The 22,129-nt window shown below is 37.2% G+C and overlaps 2 protein-coding genes across 6 annotated transcripts in view; one reads left to right on the top strand and one right to left on the bottom strand.

Annotated features, from left to right (window-relative positions):
- The window catches only part of SMC4 (structural maintenance of chromosomes 4), a 34,583-nt gene extending 26,453 nt beyond the window's left edge, over positions 1–8,130 (top strand). For all 3 annotated transcript variants that reach the window (XM_032629936.1, XM_032629938.1, XM_032629937.1), the window contains 7 exons: positions 2,836–3,025; positions 4,194–4,338; positions 4,617–4,790; positions 5,226–5,408; positions 5,546–5,778; positions 6,283–6,466; positions 6,950–8,130. In XM_032629936.1, coding sequence (XP_032485827.1) covers positions 2,836–3,025; positions 4,194–4,338; positions 4,617–4,790; positions 5,226–5,408; positions 5,546–5,778; positions 6,283–6,466; positions 6,950–7,102 — 1,262 coding nt within the window. In that variant the 3' untranslated portion in view covers positions 7,103–8,130. The remainder of the gene's footprint in view (positions 1–2,835; positions 3,026–4,193; positions 4,339–4,616; positions 4,791–5,225; positions 5,409–5,545; positions 5,779–6,282; positions 6,467–6,949) is intronic.
- A 586-nt stretch (positions 8,131–8,716) lies between these two features.
- Positions 8,717–20,187, bottom strand: TRIM59 (tripartite motif containing 59). Of its 3 annotated transcripts, XM_032631468.1 has the most exons (3): positions 20,044–20,187; positions 19,014–19,084; positions 8,717–11,853 (listed from the first exon to the last, which is right to left on the bottom strand). In XM_032631468.1, the coding sequence occupies exon 3, from the start codon at positions 11,848–11,850 to the stop codon at positions 10,642–10,644; it is 1,209 nt and encodes a 402-aa protein (XP_032487359.1). In that variant the 5' UTR covers positions 11,851–11,853; positions 19,014–19,084; positions 20,044–20,187; the 3' UTR covers positions 8,717–10,641. The 3 variants fall into 3 exon arrangements, with proteins under 3 accessions (XP_032487359.1, XP_032487361.1, XP_032487360.1); XM_032631470.1 differs by lacking the exon at positions 19,014–19,084 and having other exon boundaries at positions 20,044–20,112; XM_032631469.1 differs by lacking the exons at positions 19,014–19,084; positions 20,044–20,187 and adding an exon at positions 17,063–17,190.
- Between the last annotated feature and the right edge of the window lie 1,942 nt (positions 20,188–22,129).

Genomic DNA, 22,129 nt, shown 5'->3' on the forward strand with positions numbered 1-22,129 from the left:
AAGAGGTAAAAAGATTGTAAGCAGACAGATGTCCACTGGGCATATTGAATATTAATATATAGCTGTATTAATTTTTTTTTTTTGTGGTCATATTTATCTACGTTTTTAATATTGAGGCATTCACTCAGATAGCATCTGCTACTGGCCAAGCTTTGTTTTAGGTGCTATTGATCAAGCAGTGAACAAAATAAAGTCCCTCTTTTCAAGGAACTCACACTTAAAAGATGGGGAAGATAATAAATACATTGCATACTGTATCAGGTGGTGCTACGTGATAAAAGTAAAACCAGGAAAACAGGATGGGATGGGGATTCAGATAGACACAGTGGTTAGACAGGCCACTGCCAGAGATACTTGAGCAGAGACCCAGTGGAAGTATGAGTGGACATGTGGATATTTGGGAGAAGAACATTTCAGGAAGAATGTAGAGGAGTAAGTAGAGGCCCTGGGGCAGGAAGGACTATGCCAGAAGTTTCTAGGAACACTAGGAAGCCAGAGTGGCTAGAGGTAAACGATGGAAGAATCCAGATAATGTAGAGCCTTTTAAGCCCTGCCTCCATGTAAAATTAAAAGCCATTGGAAAGTCATATACAGGGAAGTGATATAATCTGACAGGACTCTTTTTTCCTTGCATTTATTTTGGGTATATATTTTGTCCTTGGAGACACAGGGACTTCACCCTACCCCTCCTTCCCCAGAATACCTACAATATTTGTTGTGTTTGCTTTGATGGAACCTAATGGTCAATTAAAACAAAAAATGTGTATCTTTGTCATTTATAGCAGCACTTTCACAGACTACAGGAATCTGTATTCTTGTTTGAAAGGGAATCCTTGACTTTTTTAGGAGCCCCATATATATTTCCTCTCATGGAAATACTGGCTATTATTAGTATACTCTGTTAATATCTAATATGGAAGCCCATTTCTGCAAGCATATCTTTAAGATTATATATTTTATTTTACATTAATTTATATTTTTTAAATCTCTGGCTGTTGTGTAGAGAATAGAGTAAGGGGAGCAAGGTGGTATAAAATAGTGACTTCAAAATTATAGACTATCTGATGTTAGTTTTCCCCTCCTAATAGACATGCTACTATAGATAGGGAAAAGAATTTTTAATGCATGTTAGGTACTTGAAAATAAGGAAGAAGATGTTCTGAAGGGTGGAACCCTTCCCAGTTGCATACCTGGCCCATCCCCCAGTATAAGTCATGATGCCAGACCCCACAGCAGCTGGTACTCTACCCCACAAGGGAGCTAAGCATACAGACAGCTTAATGGAACTTAAACTACAGAGAACATCACCACTTTGAGCAAAAGAATTCCTTCAATAAATACATTATTTTAGTATCCTAAGGGGGATTCAGAAGACAAAAAAAGGGCGGGGTTTTGTTTTGCTTTGTTTTTTTAAAAAGCCAAGTGGTGGTCTCAGAAATATAAAGAATAGAGGTTGGAGTTAAACTCACTAGATGAGTTTGAAAGATCAGACTAAAGAATTCTCTGATAATGTAGGACAAAAAGATGAATACTAAGTTGTGAGATTTGGAGAATATTGAAATTCCAATCTACCTAACAGGAGAGAAGAGACCATCTAGAGGAACAACAGTTAAGTCTTTATCTAATCTTTTCCTCTTAGCACATCCTACCTCCTTTCCCCTATGCTAAATGTATTGATACACTCCTCCCATAGGAGCTTTATGGGAGTCTCCTTCCATAAGTTGGCTCTGTTTCTGCTTGCTTTTCTAGACATAGATATTGAAAGCTTGAACTCCTTACCTTTTTGCCACCTTTCATCCTTCCTATATTGTATAGTGATTAGGATTCAAATATGGAGAACAGAATCCACTCTGGTTAGTACAGATATGATTTGGGGTGTGGGTGTGTGTTTAACAGAGTAAAAGATTATTTACAGAATCACTGTGATGGCTTAAGAAATTCTAGGTTGAACATGAAGAATAATTTCCAGAGCTACTCTGTAGAACCATGAAAGGAACTATACTGCCTCTTCTACAACTGGAAAGTCATCTCTCAAATGGGGGAGATGAGGGACTTCCCTGGTGGTCCAGTGGCTAAGACTCCACGCCCCCAGTGCAGGGGGCCTGGGTTCGATCCCTGGTCAGGGAACTAGATCTCACATGCCGCAACTAAGAGTTCGCATACCGTAACTAAAGACCTGGCACAGCCAAATAAATAAATAAATACCAAATTGGGAAGATGACACTACAACTGCCAACAACAGAAGCACATTGTACCTCCTATAATCTACACTGCCAAAGTTAATGCCAATGCCTGTCAATATTCACAAAGCTTTTGACAGGACACCAGAGCCTCTAACACCACCAAGAAAATTCAGACTTTTCCATGACTGCCAGCAGAAACATGCTCAACTCATCAGTTTTGCTATCCAAATTGTGTGAATTTTTTTTGATTGAATAAAACAACCACAATTTTCTTCACCCCGGGCAGCAGTCAGGCACATAATCTATCTAAGGGTAAAAATCATTATGAGACCAATAGTCAAGAAAGTACCCTAAAAACTTTTTAAAAGAGCTTCAGGGCATGAAGCCAGTAAGAGATAAGTGGGTTATGTTCACAGCTGAGCCAGAGAATTTAACCATGTGTTGTTATATAACACCATTTGTTTTGACTTGGGCATTCTGGTTTTGGGGTTTGGGGTTTGTTTGGTTTTTTTTGAGGTACTTTTCCTTAAATGTCTAAAATTTCTTGGGCATGCATCAGGTTAAGTCATATTGACTGAAGAGATTTACATCTAACAAGTGACGCTCATTAGCGTAGAAACACAAATTAATTTCACTTTTTTTTTTCTTCCAGAGTATAACAATGTGGCTGAGAGAGCTGGTAAAGTGGAAGCTGAGGTTAAAAGGTTACACAATATTATCGTAGAAATTAATAACCATAAACTCAAGGCCCAACAAGATAAACTTGATAAAATAAACAAACAATTAGATGAATGTGCTTCTGCTATTACTAAAGCCCAAGTAGCAATCAAGACTGCTGACAGGTAGAGTATGCATACTACCCTGTCTTCCTCTTCCCTACATCCCATTAATATTTAAACAATGTCCATTAAATGTTTCTGTTACTGTTACTTATTAAGCCCTTCTGACATGTTGTTACCTAATAGGAGTTTTGGTGGGCACCTATAATAAACATCATATGACTAGTTTTTAAAAACATAAACGGGTATGTTTTGGCAAAATGTGGTTATATAATTCCCAAGTTTGTGAGGACATAGAAGTCAGAGTTTCATTTCTCTGGCTTAAAGGGAGTAGAGGGTGATTCATTGAAATAGATCTAGGTTTTAGGAGAATAAGAAGGTTGAGATTTCTTAGCAAAATTGTTTTAATAACTTAAATTTTTAATTAACTAGATTAATTTAATTAACTAGATTCCATTGTCCCAAAAAGTTTTTAATACGTTCATAACATAGATCTTGTTTTTAAATTAATTTTCAGAGTATTAAAGTATTTCTAAAATAATTAAAGCTAAATATGTATAAAAATGTTGAAATGTAAACAGCTGTTTCTTTTGTCTTAAAATTATAACATGAGTCACATTTGATTATCTGGTTATTCCGCTATTACAATGTCTTTTGTTCAAAGATAAGGTGCTAATAAGCCATATGTTTTGCCTAAACACAATTATCAGTCAAAATAGAAGTAACTTCATTAAGGGAAAAAGTAGTCGTGTGTGTGTGTGTGTGTGTGTGTGTGTGTGTGTGTGTGTGTGTGTGTGTTGTCATGTGTCCAGTTTCCTCCCCGCTCCACCCTGCCAAAAACACTTGTTTGCCCTGACTTGAACCAGGGCGTATTTATTTACTTGATGGTATAGCTTCATGGGTGTAAAGATTTAAGAATCTCCAATCTGACAAGAAAATGACAAGAATATAATAATCCAATGGACAATTTTGCTTCATAGTCTAAGTCTAAAAGCTTATATAAGGAAGTTTTATTAATTTATACTGAGAGTTTAATAAAATATACAGTATCCCACAAGTGTATGTATAAACATAAAAAACCAATTCAAGGATTTTAGTAAATCATAAATTTTTAAATCTATGATGAAAAAATGTTACATTGATGTCATGAAAAGTTCTTTGGTAGGTTTTCAGAAGCAGAATAACAAATCACACATTACCACATTTTTAATATATGATTTTGCTTGTTTAGAAATCTTAAAAAAGCACAAGACTCTGTCTTTCGCACAGAGAAAGAAATAAAAGATACTGAGAAAGAAGTAGATGACTTAACAGCAGAGCTAAAAAGTCTTGAAGACAAAGCAGCAGAGGTCGTAAAGAATGCAAATGCTGCAGAGGTAAGACATGGAGAGGGGAGAGGATGGTATTTCAAGCAATTAAGATTTATAGGTGTCAATACCTTGCCTAGTAAGCACTCAATAAGTTAAACTTATATTAACTTTCATCTGTACAGTAAAAATGAGTACTGTATTGTAACTTTTCTGTAAATAAAAACATTTTCATTTAAAGTGGAAGGGGCATGGGGAGAGATTGGTTGCTTCTTCATCTTTGTAATGTGAAAATCCCTGTTCTGTTTGAGAAGATCATATCTGTAGCATTTCTTCTTGGTTTTTAGGAGTCCTTACCAGAGATCCAGAAAGAACATCGCAACCTACTTAAAGAACTAAAAGTAATTCAGGAAAATGAACATGCTCTTCAAAAAGATGCACTTAGTATTAAGTTGAAACTTGAACAAGTAGATGGTCATATTGGTGAACATAATTCTAAAATAAAATACTGGCAAAAAGAGGTGAGAATTGTTATGGATAGTTAAATGTAACTTTAAGATATCCTTTATGAAAAAAGGTTAGGGTTCATGTTTTTGTGTTTTTGAGGTATGTTGTGATTCTTAATTTCATGGTGTATAATCACTTCTCAGGTTTATAGGGGCAAAATGAACAGTATATAGGAGTTATTATATACAGAAAAATATGCATAATGGTCAGAATTAGTCAACATTTTCACCCCAGGGCTGATAACGGAGATTTAACAAATGGCTACATGAACACCTGGAACACTACAACTATTTTTCTTGAAGTCCTTTGAAACATAGTTGATACACAAATTAGTTACCACTCCTTAGTATATGTTGTTTTGATAGGCAGTTTGTCATATTAATTTGTGAGGTTTAACAATGAATTATAATACTATGCCTTTTCTAACACTGATCTAACTTAACTTTTAGATTTCAAAAATATCATTGCATCCCATAGAAGATAATCCTATTGAAGAGATTCCACTTCTAAGCCCAGAAGATCTTGAAGCAATCAAGAACCCAGATTCCATAACAAATCAAATTGCACTCTTGGAAGCCCAGTGTCATGAAATGAAACCAAACCTTGGTGCCATTGCAGAGTATAAAAAGAAGGTACAAATAAACTGTGTAATAGTCAGGAAGTCTCTACACCTTAGCCTAAATTGTGGCCTTTATTTTATATAATTAGCAGTGTTATTTCTCATCTCAAATGTATAACTGAATTGGTGTTTTTCTCATTCTTTTCATAGGAAGAATTATATTTACAGCGGGTAGCAGAATTGGACAAAATTACTTATGAAAGAGATAATTTTAGACAGGCATATGAAGATCTTCGGAAACAAAGGCTTAATGAATTCATGGCAGGTTTTTATATAATAACAAATAAATTAAAGGAAAATTACCAAATGCTTACTTTGGGAGGTGATGCTGAGCTGGAGCTTGTAGACAGCTTGGATCCTTTCTCTGAAGGAATCATGTTCAGGTTTGTAATTATGCTGTATACTGAGTTTCGGATTCTTCTGTTATCTCTCTACATATTCTCCAAACAGTATTTTTTTTAGGGGTGGGATGTGAAGGTTAGATGTACAACTTGTTTTATTTCATAAATACTAGTTTGCCTAGATATTAGTTTACAGCATAAATTCTAGGCAAACAGTAAATACTCGATTTTACAGAATATTTGTCTAATTTTCGAGGCATTTCAATCTAACGTGTATTTTAAAATTGCAAAGCAAAAAGTGCATTGGAAACAGGGAAAATACCAAGAATTACTTATTAGCTTGCTGTTTAAATCTTAAATTTTTGTCAGGTGTTCCTGTGTGTTCATCCTCCAATGACATGTTTATAAAAGAACCCCTCAGAAGTTTATATTCGTGAAAAGGAAATTAGATTCCCAAGGAAGGTGGTAGAAGCCAGTTATGGGAAACAAATCACGAAGTCTTAATTTAGCTTTACAAGTAATTTGACTGACGAGATTTTCTTACAGTGTCCGACCACCTAAGAAAAGTTGGAAGAAGATCTTCAACCTTTCAGGAGGAGAGAAAACACTTAGTTCATTGGCTTTAGTATTTGCTCTTCACCACTACAAACCCACTCCCCTGTACTTCATGGATGAGATTGATGCAGCCCTTGATTTCAAAAATGTTTCCATTGTTGCATTTTATATATATGTAAGTAATCATTTAGAGCTTTTCATTCTGAAAATTTTATGGGTTCCCTAAACATTACAGATGAAATTCTTTGACTTATTTCTTTTGAGCTTTTTTCCCTGTTCTCTAATCCCACATCCCATGGTATTAAAGGAGACCACATCCTTTATTTCAGCCAAATAGTTCCATTTTGGAAAAGTGAAATATAAATGGATAATGTAAATTAGTAGCAGAAACACAGCTAGAAATTTTTTTTCTATATCTTTTTTCTACTAGAAGAATTCTAGGCAACCATCCTTCCAAATATCCGAATTCTTCTCAAACCCAAATACTGTTTCATGAATTATCCATGTTGTCATTCTTCATGTTAATTAATTATCGATGTCATGTTGAATTTACTGTCAAGAAATATTTCAGGGAAATAAAGCTTAGATGTTTATTATATGATTTATATATTTATAATATATGTATAATTTTTCTAATTTATTCTTTCTTTCTCTTTAGGAACAAACAAAAAATGCCCAGTTCATAATAATTTCTCTTCGAAATAATATGTTTGAGATTTCAGATAGACTTATTGGAATTTACAAGACATACAATATAACAAAAAGTGTTGCAGTAAACCCAAAAGAAATTGCATCTAAAGGACTTTGCTAAACTTGTTTATACTGAAGATTTCTCAGATTGAATCACCGCAGATTCAGTGTACTGTATTTACTGACTTTCTATTTGTAAAGGGTTATAAATTATATAAAATACATATTCTTAAACTGGATCAGATAACTAGTTTCTATTTTATGCTGTTACTTAAGAGACATGTTACAAGTGTAATAAAATATTCTCTATACCTGCTTCTAGGAGATTGTAAGAAACTGACAACTTTATAAGCAGCAGACTATGGAGAAAATAAGATGCCTGGGGCGGGGGTCAGGTGACTTAACCCTTAGCCCCAAACTGCTACCTGCAGAGTTAAAAGTGAACAGTACAGTTCTAAACTAGATCATGTTACCAAGACACAGCATACTCTCATGGACCTTTGACCTACGCTGGAGAAGCCTATCAACTGCTACTATAGTAAAATTTTTAAGGTATTTCACTTAGTAATTTAGATAGTCACTATTACCCAAATACTAGGAACATTTTTTTTAACTGTCATTCTGAATTATAAGGATGAGAATTTAAATATTGTGTTCTTTTCTAAAACTTGATATGCTTGACTGTTTAAAACACTTGCAAAAAGGGTCAGCAAATATGTCTGAAATAACTTGGCTATCTCATTAGTTGAAAAGGAAAAATATCCACTTCAGAAAAAAGAATAAAGTGTATAAGGACTAATTTCCTTAGTATAAATGGCAATTAAGATGGAGTGCTGTTTGCCCATCAAGTTGTCAAGGGTTTTTTGTTGTTGTGTTACACTGTATTGGCCCAAGAATATTATAATGCTACTGGAAGCCAGCAACCACTTGGTTTTCAAAAGAAATTTTGGTATTGAATCAAAAGTCTGCCCTAGCTATTCAGTTTCTAGAATATTGATCCTGAGGCATTAAAATTAAAAATTACCATGTTGTTCAATGCAGTATTGTTTAGGTACTAAAACCCAACAAAGACAGTCTGTATCATAATATAACCATTAAAAGTGTAAATACATTAGCATGGACTTAAATAAAGCAAGATCTATAACTCAAGTATGGTCATTTGTTTTAAATCAAGATTATACAAAGGAAAAGTAACTAGAAAAAAGTATCAACATAATCAAGGGCTTTTTCATTGGTGAGAACAGAGGTGAATGGAATTTAATATTTTTATATTATATTTTAATAACCAATGGAGTAGTAAAGCTTAGTACTTATTTTATCCATTTATTTAATTTGGGGCTGCACTGGGTCTTCACTGCTGCACGTGGGTTTTCTCTCGTTGCTGAGAGCAGGGGCTACTCTTTGTTGTGGTGTGCAGGCTTCTCATTGCGGTGGCTTGTTGCGGAGTACGGGCTCTAGGCACGTGGGCAGTAATTGTGGCACACTGGATCTAGAGCGCAGGCTCAGTAGTTGTGGCGCACGGGCTTAGTTGCTCCACGGCATGTGGGATCTTCCCAGACGAGGGCTCGAACCTGTGTCCCCTGCGTTGGCAGGCGGATTCTTAACCACTGCACCACCAAGGGAAGCGCCCAGTACTAACTTTTAAAGAGTTAAAGTAGATAGTGCCCGTAAGTCCATATGAAAATTCCAAAGCAACCACTCCCGAGTTTGACTGCCCTATTAAGCCACTCAGTGCTTATATCAAAATGAGTTTATTAAAATATATACTTTTGTTATACATAAACTTAGAAATATTTCAGGATTACATACTTTAAATTTTACAGTCTCATCCTCCTGATAAAAATACAAAAAGAAGAGCATGTATAAGACTCAGTTACTTTTGTATATTTGACTATATTCATGCACACTACATAAAATTTATCCAACAGTAAAGTTCTACTAAAACTGGCAAGTTACAAAAAATATTAAGGTCAAACTTAAAATGCTTCAGTTTTTAGCTGTGATTCATAGACATATTAGATTTGAAAATCTTGGCTTAAATCCTTTAAAAAGGTAGCACGACAGATGAACTCTGAAAATACATGGAGTCTCATATACTAGATACATGGCCTTGGGCAATTCACTTTTGTGTCTGTTTCCTAATCTACAAAAGTGAGGATTAATACACACGAGAAATATGAGATTACAATTTTGACACATAATACCTAACATTTCAGTGCTAATATTTATACATATTCCAAAAAGTATGTGGCATTTTTGTGTTGTAACTATTACTTTAATCAAGTCGATGCAACTTCAGTCTAAAGTTAGTTGGTAAGCTGAATATATACCTCCTCCACCTCCAGATGTTCTTTGCCCACACAATAGTTAGTCGTGCTATTCTGATTCTGATATTCTGATTCTGATCATAAATTGACAATACAGCCAGCCATCTTAGTGTTCAGACTTGTTCTCAGTAGATAAGACACTAAGGAGTATTTTAGAACTAGTGCCCTGAGTACAGTCACAGCTATAGGACCTAATCTGACCCGGAAAATGTGTGAATTAAGTAAGGCTCCTAAATATGTGATCCAAGAGCCAATTTGAAATTTCTGGAAAGTGAGTGAGCTTGTACTTACGGTTACAAGGACAAAAGGGCTAAGAGCCCTACCACAAGCACCACAGTTCAGCCCCTGTTAATAAAAAGGAAACTAAATCAAAGGGATTTGACTTAATGACTAAGTAGCCTCCCTTTATGACACAATTCAAGAAAATAAGATCAAATTATTGGTACTTTGGCATTAGCATAAGAGAAAGTTCAACAGAAAATTTTAGACCTAACAGTTAACATGATGCCATTCAAATATGATGAGGGTGGGATATATCAATAATATTCCATTCTAGTAACATGTTTTAGAGTTTTTAGCCAAGAACTGATTTGACTGACACGACTAAGACTACACAAAAGTTAAATACAATCCTAAAATAAATTTACACAAACCATAGAATAATGAGTACTAGGGAATGTTACTGTTTGGTCCCTAATGGCACTTTAGCGTTCCCAAAGCAATAGTTTTATTAGGAGTGAATGCTGATACAAACATTTTAGAGCTCTTAAATCTACCTAAAACACATTGTGTGTGGATCATGTACATTTGATCAAACACATCTTTAATGTAAGCAATCCACTCTCACTATGAGACTTTGCTACTTGAATTTAAAACCTCTTCTCACCATCATTTGTCCATTCAGAAGTGTCAAGCTTATACCTTTCGGGATTTTGCCATCTTTTAATTAAAAGCTTCGTATACACAAAGAACTGCAGAGCCAACCACTGCAGTATATAATGCTAAAAGATAATATTGGTACAAGAATATTTAAATATCACAGTGATATTAAGTCAACCTCTCAAACCAATAGAAATGGGATAATACTCAAAATCAAGTAATTACTAGATTTTGTTCTGGTTTTCAGAAAACGAGAGACATTGTCTCATTTCTAACTTCTGATGACACATTTTCTATTCAACAGAAGCATGAAAGGGATTATATTTGTTGCAACTCTAATAAACTTTAGCTTGCTATTTTATTTATCCATGCTACCCCTATTGCTCCATTTAGCAATGGTGATTAGTCTCTGCTGTACAGAATAAGCCTACTTAAACAATTCAGATTTGAATTTTCAACAAATTATTTTCCACATGAATTCCTTCAGTAAATATAAAGTGTGACACAGTATATTCTTTAAATCATGCACATTCTTATATAAACTTTGGTAAACAGATAGAGAGGCTTCAGAAAAACATATTGAGGTGATTTCATTTAAAAAGGTCATTATGTGTTGGTTAAAAAAGAGGATCAGCGTCAGCATCACTGAAATTAGTGTAACTATAACAATGTTTAGAATCTTTAAAAATTCAACTTCTTTTTCCTCCTTATCAGGCCAGGAACATGGCATCCTTTTTGAAGAAATTTTCATTTCAGGAATGAGAAGTTTCTTAATCTGTCCAATTTCTGTTCTGCTCCATTCTTCTTTCAGTACTTGGCTTACTTGAGGATAAATTTCAACAGGCTGGACCTCAGGGAGTGGTCTTTGTTTCAAGACCTGCACACGTTGTCGGACATCATCAACTTTTTCAAGAAATTTAAGTGGAGGCTCTTCTTGTAAAGATGTTGTCAGTGTCACTAATTCACGCTGCTGCTCTCTTATTTCTTTCATTCTTTCAATTTGTGGAGTATATTCTAGATTAATCAGATTGCCAACATCACAAAGAGCAGTTAGGAAAAAATTTTTTTTTTGTTCTAATGTATCACTAAGCTCCTTAAAATACTGGAGAACAACTTCCTTATCACCTTGGACCATTTTCTCTGAAAGAGATTTTTGTTCTTCCAGCTTTTCAATGAGACAAGTAAGATCTGTCCAGTGTGTGTCAGTTAACTGTTCAAGCAGTTTTGCAGGCGTGTCCTTTTCTTTCATATAGGCACTTTGAAGGTCATCTATAGGATGACCATGATGTTGACCTATGGTAAGGCAATGACCACAAACTAATTTTTTATCCAGGAGACAGTAAACATTTAACGGCTGCCTGTAATGTTCAGGGCAGGTGACAATATCTGGATGGTCTTCTTGCTGGTACTTTTCAATAATAGCCCTTAACGCAAAATTAACAGGTAAAGACTCAATACCAGTTGGAGCAACTTCAATAATACTTCTGCAGTTAGGGCACTTGAGTGGAATGCGTAAAGGTCTCCATATATAAAAGTTACCAGATGCCTGTAGAACATTTTCCAAGCAATTTCTACAAAATGTATGAGAGCATGGTAGAACACGAGGATCTTCAAAAATACTGTAACAAATAGGACATGTTAACTCATCCTCAAAATTGTGCATTTCCTGTCAAGAGAAAAAAGTATTTTAATTCTACATATAACAAAGACACATGCACATATAATGTAAAGTTTTAGGTGTTAACCTCCAAATTGTTAATATACTGTACTTGTCATTTAAAAGAGTAAGATTTTTAAAATTAGCTTTCTATATAATGCAATTCCTAACACTGAATAATTGATCACCTTTAAGAGCTTATTTACTTTGGGGTGTTCTGCTGAAGTCTATTTAATGATTATAACTAGTCTGCAACTTTTTACATTCTAAGATGCTAAAATCAAAACTATACACAAATCATGAATAGGTAAGACTAAATATTTCTATGAAATAAAAAGTTCTTAACAAAATTACATTCTTCAATTCACACTCTCAGTTGGCTCAACCATAGTTTCTAAAGTAAGTTATTAAATTTCTAACTGTTCTATAAATTTCAAGCTTCTTGAATTTTGGAGTATTAGCGTGTATGCTTAAAGCCCTGAATCAGCACAGTGTAATAGTATCAAGTAATGTTAATTTTAAGATTTGGAAGGAAGTAATATTTCTGAATTAGTTCTTGCGATAAAAAAGTTTGAAAGATGAAGTGTTGATTGTGGTAATTATGAATTACGGACCACTAGAGCATTAGTGGTAAAGAACATCATTAGTCATCTTTCCTTCATGAAAGAAATCCAGCAACAGTTCAGAGACCCTCTCTGACACAAGTAACTTGACGTCTTGGCAAGCTATTACTGATATTTCCAACAAGCCTTCCACGTGCCATTCATGCAAAATCTAAAGCTTACCAAGTCCTCCTCTATAAAAACTGTTAGAAGTATCTACAAATACCTAATTGTACTTTTAAGAAACAAAAACCTCTTCAGACTTTTTTTTACAGCTCTTATGCACCTCATCTTCACCAATTGCAAAACCCAACTCATTCATTCTTCAAGTCTCAAGCTGAGTCCCACCTCCTCCCCCAGATTAGGTCCCCTAATCTCACTGAACACTGCACTTCTACTTCATAGTGGGCACTTAGATGGAGTTTATTTAAAAGAATTTTGTCGGAATTCCTGCAGGTCCAGTGGTTAGGACTCAGCACTTTCACTACCGGGGCCTGGGTTCGATGCCTGGTCAGGGAACTAATATCCCACAAGCTGCATAGCGAAGTCAAAAAAATAAAGAATTTTGTAACATTTTTCAATACATTAGAATATAAAGCCTGCAATAAGGGCAGGAATTGTATCTAAGCACAGAAGTTGACACACAGTAGGCATTCACTCAATGTTGGTTGAATAAACACTGCCCCTTAAGAGACCAATGTTAATAAAATGCCAGACCTTAGTTTTGGGGGTTTTTTTTTTTCTTTAAATAGCAAAATCTCTGCTTAGGAAAAGCTTTTATCAAGAGACCATCAGAAAATAGAAAATACTCCATTCAGACTGACAATATTAAGAACCGTAATGAGCCAAGATGTGAGAGACTAATAAGCCTGAACTGTGAGGCATTCCAGGAAACAAAAATAACTGGACAACAGAAGACGACATTCACTGCAGATAAATTTAAGTGCCTACATGTTGGGAAGCCTTTATGACTACCCTTTACCTACAGAGAGCTCTGAAATAGAAAAACCACCCAAGAAAAACGTTTCTCAGTTTATTTCAGTGATGTCAGAATTCATAATGAAGGAATAAACAGAATAGCACTTTGCAAAGGAATAAAATGTGAGCATTGGACATATATTCAATTTAGATTTAATATTAGTTATTTAATGTAAGTACCAAAAATCAACTCTAAAACAGAACCCAACCTTTCCCTCCAAAGTCCTATATTTGTCAAAAAGTTAGAAATCATTTTCCCTGGGAACTCATTTAAGGACCCAAAAGCTCAACTTTCTTTAGAATGAAGATATTCAGTAACAATATTGTCTAGAAAATATCATCTCTTAAACTTACATAAAGTAGAAGCAAATATCCTGGTCTCAAAAGTTACTTCCATAGCACATAAAATTTTTAACAAAATTTAATCAGAAACGTGTAGATAACTTGAAGATACAGAAATCAAATCTAAGACTACCCTCTTCTAGCTGATTTTTGAAAAACTGATTTTAGGCAACAAATTTTTAAGTCAGAACTGACTAACAGAAGTAAGCCTGGTTGAAAATAACTACGTAAGGCCAGGAACTTTCTAACTCTGGTTGCTGCCTGAGAAACAGAAGATAAAGGTGGCTATCATGCTTAGGGGCTAGTTCTTACAGAAACTAGTGTGAAATTTTATGCATCAGAAATTTTCCATAACCAGCCTAGACTCCTGAGGGGGAATAAAGGAGCAAAAAAATTTTCCTATGAATATTTTCTGGTATGAACATCTTGGATTTAGCTATGCTGTGTGTATGTAACAACATTGGAAACTAGAAGACAATGAAGCAATTCTTCAATATTCTCAGGAAAACATGGCTTCCAACCTAAAATTCTATACTCAAAGTAAATAAATTTTGTAGATAGTCTAAAGATAGTTTAACACAAAAGGTCTCAAAACTGAACCACCCATCACCCACCCTTTCTAAAGAAGCTGCTGCAGGAAGAAAAGAAAAACAATAATTCTCACCAGGATAACTATGAAATGAAGTCCTGGATAACTGTGCAGCAAGCCTAGAGAAATAGTAGTCTGGAGGAAGACGACAAATCCAGAAGGAATGCTTTTAAGTAACTAAATGGAACTGACAATATTTCACGTGTCTGAACATATTGAGAGGTAATGAGAAAACTACATTTAGGGAAAAGTGAGGGAATCATGAAAAGAGGAAATACTACAACACATTATATAGCTCAATTGTCCTATTTGTTATAGTATTTTAAATATTAAATATTGATTTTACCAAAAAGCATGACTGTTAAGGATTGAACGTGTCTCCCCAAACTCGTAAGTTGAAATCGTAACCCTTAATGTGATGGTATTAATGAGGTAGAGCCTTTGGGAGGTAATTAGGTCATCCGAGTAGAGCCCTCATGAATGAGATTAGGCCCTTATAGGAAGAAGAGATACAGGGCTTGCTGCCTCTCTTTCTCTGCTCTTGGCCATGTGAAGACACAGCAGGAAGATGGCTACCTGCAAAGCAGGAAGAGAGCTTTCTCCAAAACCCAACTTTGCCAGCATCCTGATCCTGGACTTCCCAGCCTCCAAAACTGCAAAAACATAAATGACTGTTGTTTAAGCCACCTAGTCTATGGTATTTTTGTTATAACAGCCCAAACTAAGAAACTGACAAAATTATGCTGGGAGGAGGGAATAAGGGAAGGAAACAAAGTTTAAGAACTTATCTTAATCTTCTCTTATAAGAAGTCAATACATGCCTAAAAGTGAAAAATCAAGAAGTCACATTAAAAGCAAATTATTTATGAATAAAGAAGCAATACCAAAAGAAATATTTAAAAGAAATGAAGTGACTGCTTCTGGAAAGCAGGAATCAAGAGTGGGGAGAGTGAGGGCAGGAGGCTGCTGTTTTTCATTATAAGCCTAAGTTCTGTTTTACTTTCAACTATTAACATACCATTTAAAATATTAAAATTTTAAATAAATAAATAAAGACAATCCCACATGCATCCAGGAAGAAAAGTAAGATACCCAAAAAAGGAAAACAATACATAATAGTCTCAGAATTCTCTGGGAGACTATAATTTCCAAAGATGGCCACAACAATTAACTCCCACATGTTGTTCTGTGATGTGACTTTGCTGGTATTCTCCTATCAAGAGATGAAATCTATTCTCCCCTCAAAAAGATCTGGGCTTGGGGCTTCCCTGGTGGTCCAGTGGTTAAGAATCTGCCTTCCAATGCACAGGAGGCGGATTTGATCCCTGGTCAGGGAACTAAGATCCCACATGCTGTGGGGCAAGTAAGCCCATGTGCTGTAGAGCCTGCACCACAACTAGAGAGAAGCCCACATGCCGCGACGAAGATCCCGCGTGCCGCAACTAAGACCCCATGCAGCCAAATAAATAAATAAATAGTTAAAAAAAAAAAAAAAAAAGATCTGGACAGGACATGTGACTGCTCTGACCAATCTGATACAGTACAAGTGACACTATGACAGTTCTGGGTATAGTCCTTAGCTAGCCTAGCAGATTGCTGCCTCTTCACTATGTGAAAAGTCTAGGCTACTCTGCTGATGAGAGAGGCCAAAAGGAGAAGCAATGAGGTGCCAGACATGTGAGTGAAAAAGCCATCTTGGGACATGCAGCCATCCAAACCATCAGACATTTGTTACACAGCAGTAGATAACCAGAACACCTCCAGTAGGAATGCTAAAAGACATGTGGCAATCAATATCCACAAGGATCTGGAAGGAAAAGGATATGACCTAAGAATTCTATACCCAGCCAAGATGTAATTTATCCATATGAAATAATAAAAATACTCTTTAGCAAAATCTACAGGGTTAAAAGAAAGTTCTACATGGCAGAGCTGAAGCCATATACTTTCATTAACAAACAGAAGTAGTATAAAAAGGATTTATCTTAAAAAAAAAAAGAGAAAAGAAAATGAACCTAGGAAAAGCAGAAGAAAATTCTAATGCATGATGAAAACCATGAATTAGAATATAGAAAATTGTTAGAGTTGATAAACCCAAGAGCTGGCTTTTTAAATAAACAAGCCAGGGGCTACAGGGGGCTTTGGAGAGTTGTTATTTAATGAGTGCACAGTTTCACTTTGGAAACGTGAAAAAGTTCAGAAGATAGATGGTGATGGTTGCACAACAATGTGGAATGTACTTAATGCCTCTGACTACACACTTAAAAACGGTTAAAATAGGGCTTCCCCGGTGGCGCAGTGGTTGGGAGTCCGCCTACTGATGCAGGGGACGCAGGTTCGTGCCCCGATTCGGGAGGGTCCCGCATACCGCGGAGCGGCTGGGCTCTTGGGCCGTGGCCACTGGGCCTGCGCGTCCGGTGCCTGTGCTCCGCAACGGGAGAGGCCGCAACGGTGAGAGGCCCGCGTACCGCAAAAAAAAAAAAAAAATGGTTGAAATGGTAAATTTTATGTATGTTTCAAAACAATAAAAAAACTTTAAAATGTCTAAGTGTCTTGCCTATTAACCAGCCTTTCCCGTAAAATTAATTTTAGAATTGATTTATATTAATATATAATTTTTAAAAACAAAAAAAATTAAAATAACCCATGTAAAATGTTATTTTCCTCCAGCGGGTACTAAAAGCCCAAGTACAAATTGATAACTTACTTCAAGATTTCCTGCTTCCCTTTTAAAAGTCACCAAGAGGGCTTCCCTGGTGGAGCTGTGGTTGCGAGTCCGCCTGCCAATGCAGGGGACACGGGTTTGTGCCCTGGTCCGGGAAGATCCCACGTGCTGCAGAGCAGCTGGGCCCGTGAGCCATGGCCGCTGAGCCTGTGCGTCCGGAGCCTGTGCTCCGCAACGGGAGAGGCCACAACAGTGAGAGGCCCACGTACCGAAAAAAAAAAAAAAAAAAAAAGTCACCAAGAAATATGAACGTAAAAAAGAAATCTTTTCGGAAATAAACCTGAAGCTAAATCATCTACGTATAAATTATTTCACAAATTTCTTGTGCTTAAGTGTCAAAAACAAACACATTACTGAATTTCTAAACTTTTTATGCAGTCTTTCTCCAGAGGGCCGATTTCCTATGGAGACTCCATAATGTCTAACCAGCATATTATGGATGGTCAGCACTGACAGCAGATGATGGAGAACTGGGCAGTACCAAAAATATCATTACCCATTCTCCTGTGTAAACTATTCTTTAAGTTTTAATTCCCTAATGCATTATTGCCTTTCATCTCTAAACATGAATGGTTATAAAACATTCATTACATTTTACACCTTCTGAAGAGAAATTTGCCACATTATAGTTAGATGACTTGCTCTAGGACTTAGAGTGAATCAGCTGTAAGTCTGGGAAAATTCAAGAGGTGCCACTTCCCAGGCTGGGTCTCACATCTTTGTGGCCCTACCTAATAAAAAGCACATTTTATGCAATTCAAGACTTACTTTAGAAATACTACATTTGTGCCATCTATAAATATGGGGCAAGATTTTTAAAATACTTTTGTACATATAAATGTACAAAAATAATGAAGGATCACCTAACTCTTTCAAAACAAAATTCTATGGTCCGATCTGATTTTAACTCTGCCCATTTGCACTGTTTTCCTGAATTTTGACATCAACCTGTTTCCCCAAACTAAAAAAGAAACTATTAATGCAATTTAACCAGGAACTGATACGAGCAGTTAAGATTTTCTTTGCTTTTTTAAAATATTTTTGAAAGTGAAAAATACATATATATTTGGTGGGAAAAATTCAGCAATATGTTTGCTGAAAAGAAATGTTAAAACTAACATCACTGGACTTCCCTGGTGGAACAGAGGTTGAGAATCCGCCTGCCAATGCAGGGGACACGGGTTCGAGCCCTGGTCCAGGAAGATTCCACATGCCGTGGAGCAACTAAGCCCGTGAGCCACAACTACTGAGCCTGCGCTCTAGAGCCTGCGAGCCACAACTACTGAACCTGCATGGCATAACTACTGAAGCCCGCCCATCTAGAGCCCGTGCTCATCAACCAGAGGAGCCACCGCAGTGAGAAGCCCACACACTGCAACGAAGAGGAGCCCCCGCTCGACGCAACTAGAGAAAGGCCCGCACGCAGCAATGAAGACCCAGTGCAGCCAAAAATAAATAAATAAATTTATTTAAAAAAACAAACAAACAACTAATATCACCCAAAACTAAAATTTCGTCTTGCCAGAATAAAGTATGGTACCTTACTTTAAAGGATAGCTACTTCGTCATTAAAATGGAATGCAGATCAATACGAAAATATATGGTAAAAAGGTATCCAGATAACTTAATAAATTCAACTTGCAGATCTGTATGTGTTAAATGCGTGTGTCTGTATTAAGATACACACATCCTTGTAAGATTTCTAGAAGAGTAAACAAGAGTTAACAGTGACTAACTTTAAGATATAGGTCAGATAAGGGAGTTGTTTACTTTTCACTTTATGATCCTTCTATATGGTTTGAATTATATACACCACCAACATACACACCGTTTTTCAAAAGATTTAAAACTTTCCCCTTACATTTTAAATCACACGCTCAGTAAAAATTTACTGAAAATTTCTTTGGTATTTACTTAATCTCCCAGAACTTACCACTTTGTTGACCTTCTGGTTTGCAGATTGAATATATATCTTCAACTTTTTCAGATTCTTTTATTTTTATTCTAAAATAAAAATAATTTTATCTTAATGTTCTAGACTTATATTCTCAAAACGTATGTTAAGTATGATATCATAAGGAATGATATCCTGGTAATTTCACTGTCTTTGACGTTTACCTTCCCTAAGCGTCACTGTTTTTTAAAAGTAGCGACAAATATCAACAGCTGTGGTTCAGCAGGATAGGTATCACCTGTACCTTGAAAATCCCAAGTCTGTGACCAAATAAATTGCCACAAAGGACCACTTTTTATAGCGTCAAGTATCTTATGAGCTCTTGAAAATATTAGCCAACAATCGTGATGACGGAGCAAACATTCACCGTCATTTTAGACTGCTGAAAGTTAACTGGAAGACAAGTAGCACCCATGAGAGTGAAATATTTTGCCAGCTTAAAATTATAAATCTTGATTTAGGTTATACCCATTAATATGTCTGTTCATCTCTCAATTCTGCCATTTAAATGCTGACAGACCCTGGGTCAGTTTTACCTAGTGCCCCTCAGAACTGACGTTTCACATCTGTAAAATGGGCATAACTACACCTACGCGGTTAAGTCCAATGAGAACGCCTCCCAGAGAAGGGTCTCGAAACAGCAGTGCCCTTGCCCTTCCCCTTCCCGAAGGTTTATGACAAATCCTCCCGGGCCTCTCTCCCAACGCGCCTCGGCGTCCTCCTTTCCGAGCCGCCGCGAGGCCGCCCAGCTCGGCGGAGTCCAGCTTCTCTCCGCCTCCCCACCACAGAGGACCTTCTCCCTCACGGAAATGCAGTTCCTTGTTGGCGGGAGGAAAACGAGGTCCCCCAAACTCTCCACCTGGGACAAGAGGGACCCAAGACGCGGGGCCCAAGCTAGCCCTCTCCATCACCAAGCCCCAAACACATGCAGTACACCAGCCTGCGCTACAGGGAAAGAGGGACCAAGAGCCGCCTTGTCTGACCGAAGAGAAGCTCCTTATAAACTCACCGTGGGGAAGGGAAAACCAGGCAACTCCACCAGCAGAAACAGAGCTCCACAGCCTGCGGGCTGACGCAGAAAGCTACTCGAATTCCCGCCCTCCCTCCTCTGCCCTGAGGGCCTTCAGGTTCCCAGATGAGGCGGGGCTTGAGAGCCTCAAGACGCAGGCGCAGTCTCCCGGCAACCTTCAACTGCGTAGCATCAGCCAATAGAAAGAGCGCGGGGCCGCTGTTCGAAAGTAAACCGCCGACCCCTGGGGCCGAGGCGGGGGCGTGATCTCTAGGACTTGGCACGAGGCCCGCGGCGAGTTTTCTGTGCCTGCGCACTAGGCGTGGGCTGCCGCTCCAGAGCTCCAGAGGCGCGCCTCAGGGGGCGCTTCAGTGTGCTGGGGTGCTTCTTGCAGCCGTGACCCTGGCCTGGAGTCCCTCTTGGGGCCGCGGGATGGCGTCCCGGGAAAGACGGGGTCTGGCGGAGGCAGACGATATTTACAAAAAGGATTCGTAGGGCTATTTTTTTTTTAACCTTGAGCCAAGCCGGTACGTCCTGATTCTAGACTTTAAAGCGCAGCGTCTTGCATTGTGACTTAATAGGTTCCCTGAGGCTTCCTGCCCTCTGTCTCTCCCTATTCTTCCTCCCACCTCTGCCCCCTTTCCACGTTATGAAATTATTGCCTGGCAACGACTGTTGCAAAGAAGTCCTGACTTCCAGTTCAATTTTTCCTCCAAGTCCCTATTTAACCTTCTTAACCCTTAGAATTAGAAAGCAAACAGTTCAGTAGTCCCTTCGCAGTTTCTTTTTCTTCAGAGACTTTATCCAGCTGTATGGCAAGACACTTTCATCACAGCTTCCCTGTCTAAAATAGAGTTAGAGGTCATTTACAGCTGTGCTAAATAAAGCTATGAGCCTCTGTATACTGTGTATTGCCGGTACTTTCAGGTCTTAGTTTCTTATACAGTAAATTACAGAAAAATATTAAACAGAATAAAAGTAATATCAGTGAGTCCTGAGTCCATCTCAGATGTCTTCACCAATTCAGCTGCTGAAGAGTTTGCTTATGATGTGTGGATTCCAGTGATATCCAAGATATCCACTGTTAACACGGTGGCATATATCCATTTAGATTTTATTATGCACATAGGTTTTCTATTTAAACATTGTAGTCATCCTGATAAACAGTTTTTTAACTTGCTGTCAAAACAATATGTTGTGACTCTTTCCATAGCAATAAATGCAGTATACTTCTATAAAAATATTCTTTTTTAATAAAAGTATAAGGCGAATGTTAACAATGGACCTTGAATGATTATGATATGTCCATGTAGATGCATCACTTGTAATAAAGGTATCACTCTAGTGGAGGATGTTGATAATGTGGGAGACTATGCATGGGGAGTAGGGCAGGAAATATATGGGAAATCTCTGTACCTTCCCCTCAATTTTGCTGTGAACCTAAAATTTCTCTAAAAATAAGATAAAGTCTTAATTTTTTTTTTAATTTTAAGTGTAATTGCCTCTAGAATGCATGAATATTGCTGAATAATGCCTGAGCTATAATTTTTCCCACCTGTGTTTTCCCCCTGCACTTCCTTACCTAAAGAGTTACGTATGTAGCAAGAAAGCAGAAGTACCTTTCACTAGACTTAACTGGCATTTGTTTTCCAAAATGCCTCAATCTCCTCAATCCACTGAGATAAATAACATTGAAGGGAAGAGGCTGAATGTTTGGGAAAAGTAAAAAGAGAGAAGCCCCCAAATAGAGATTAATCGGACCTAGTGGAGGGAAGCTATGACACCTAAAAGGAAGGGCTACATCTGTTCCTACAGGGAGACTGGCTTAGAGGCCCATGGATTCCCAACTCTACCAAAGATTTCTATAACCCAGCATGACCAGGAAGTGGCAGAGAGCTACAGAAGCCTACAAAAACAATGGCGGCCTCAGCAATAACAGTCAACTCTTGGCATACATGGGTTCGTGGACTGTGATTCATGCACTCTCCAGAAGATAATGTTGGCCTGGAAAGACTAGACAAGAGTAACACTCGGATGTAGAAGTACATGCTTAAAATCCATAAGCTTGAAACTCTGAGGTGCTAAG

This window comes from Phocoena sinus, chromosome 4 (genome assembly GCF_008692025.1).
Source record: "Phocoena sinus isolate mPhoSin1 chromosome 4, mPhoSin1.pri, whole genome shotgun sequence".
NCBI lineage: Eukaryota > Metazoa > Chordata > Mammalia > Artiodactyla > Phocoenidae > Phocoena > Phocoena sinus.

What these genes read in the sequence shown, in the direction of transcription:
- TRIM59 (XM_032631468.1), bottom strand. Translation starts at nt 11,850, where the DNA reads ATGCACAATTTTGAGGATGAGTTAACATGTCCTATTTGTTACAGTATT.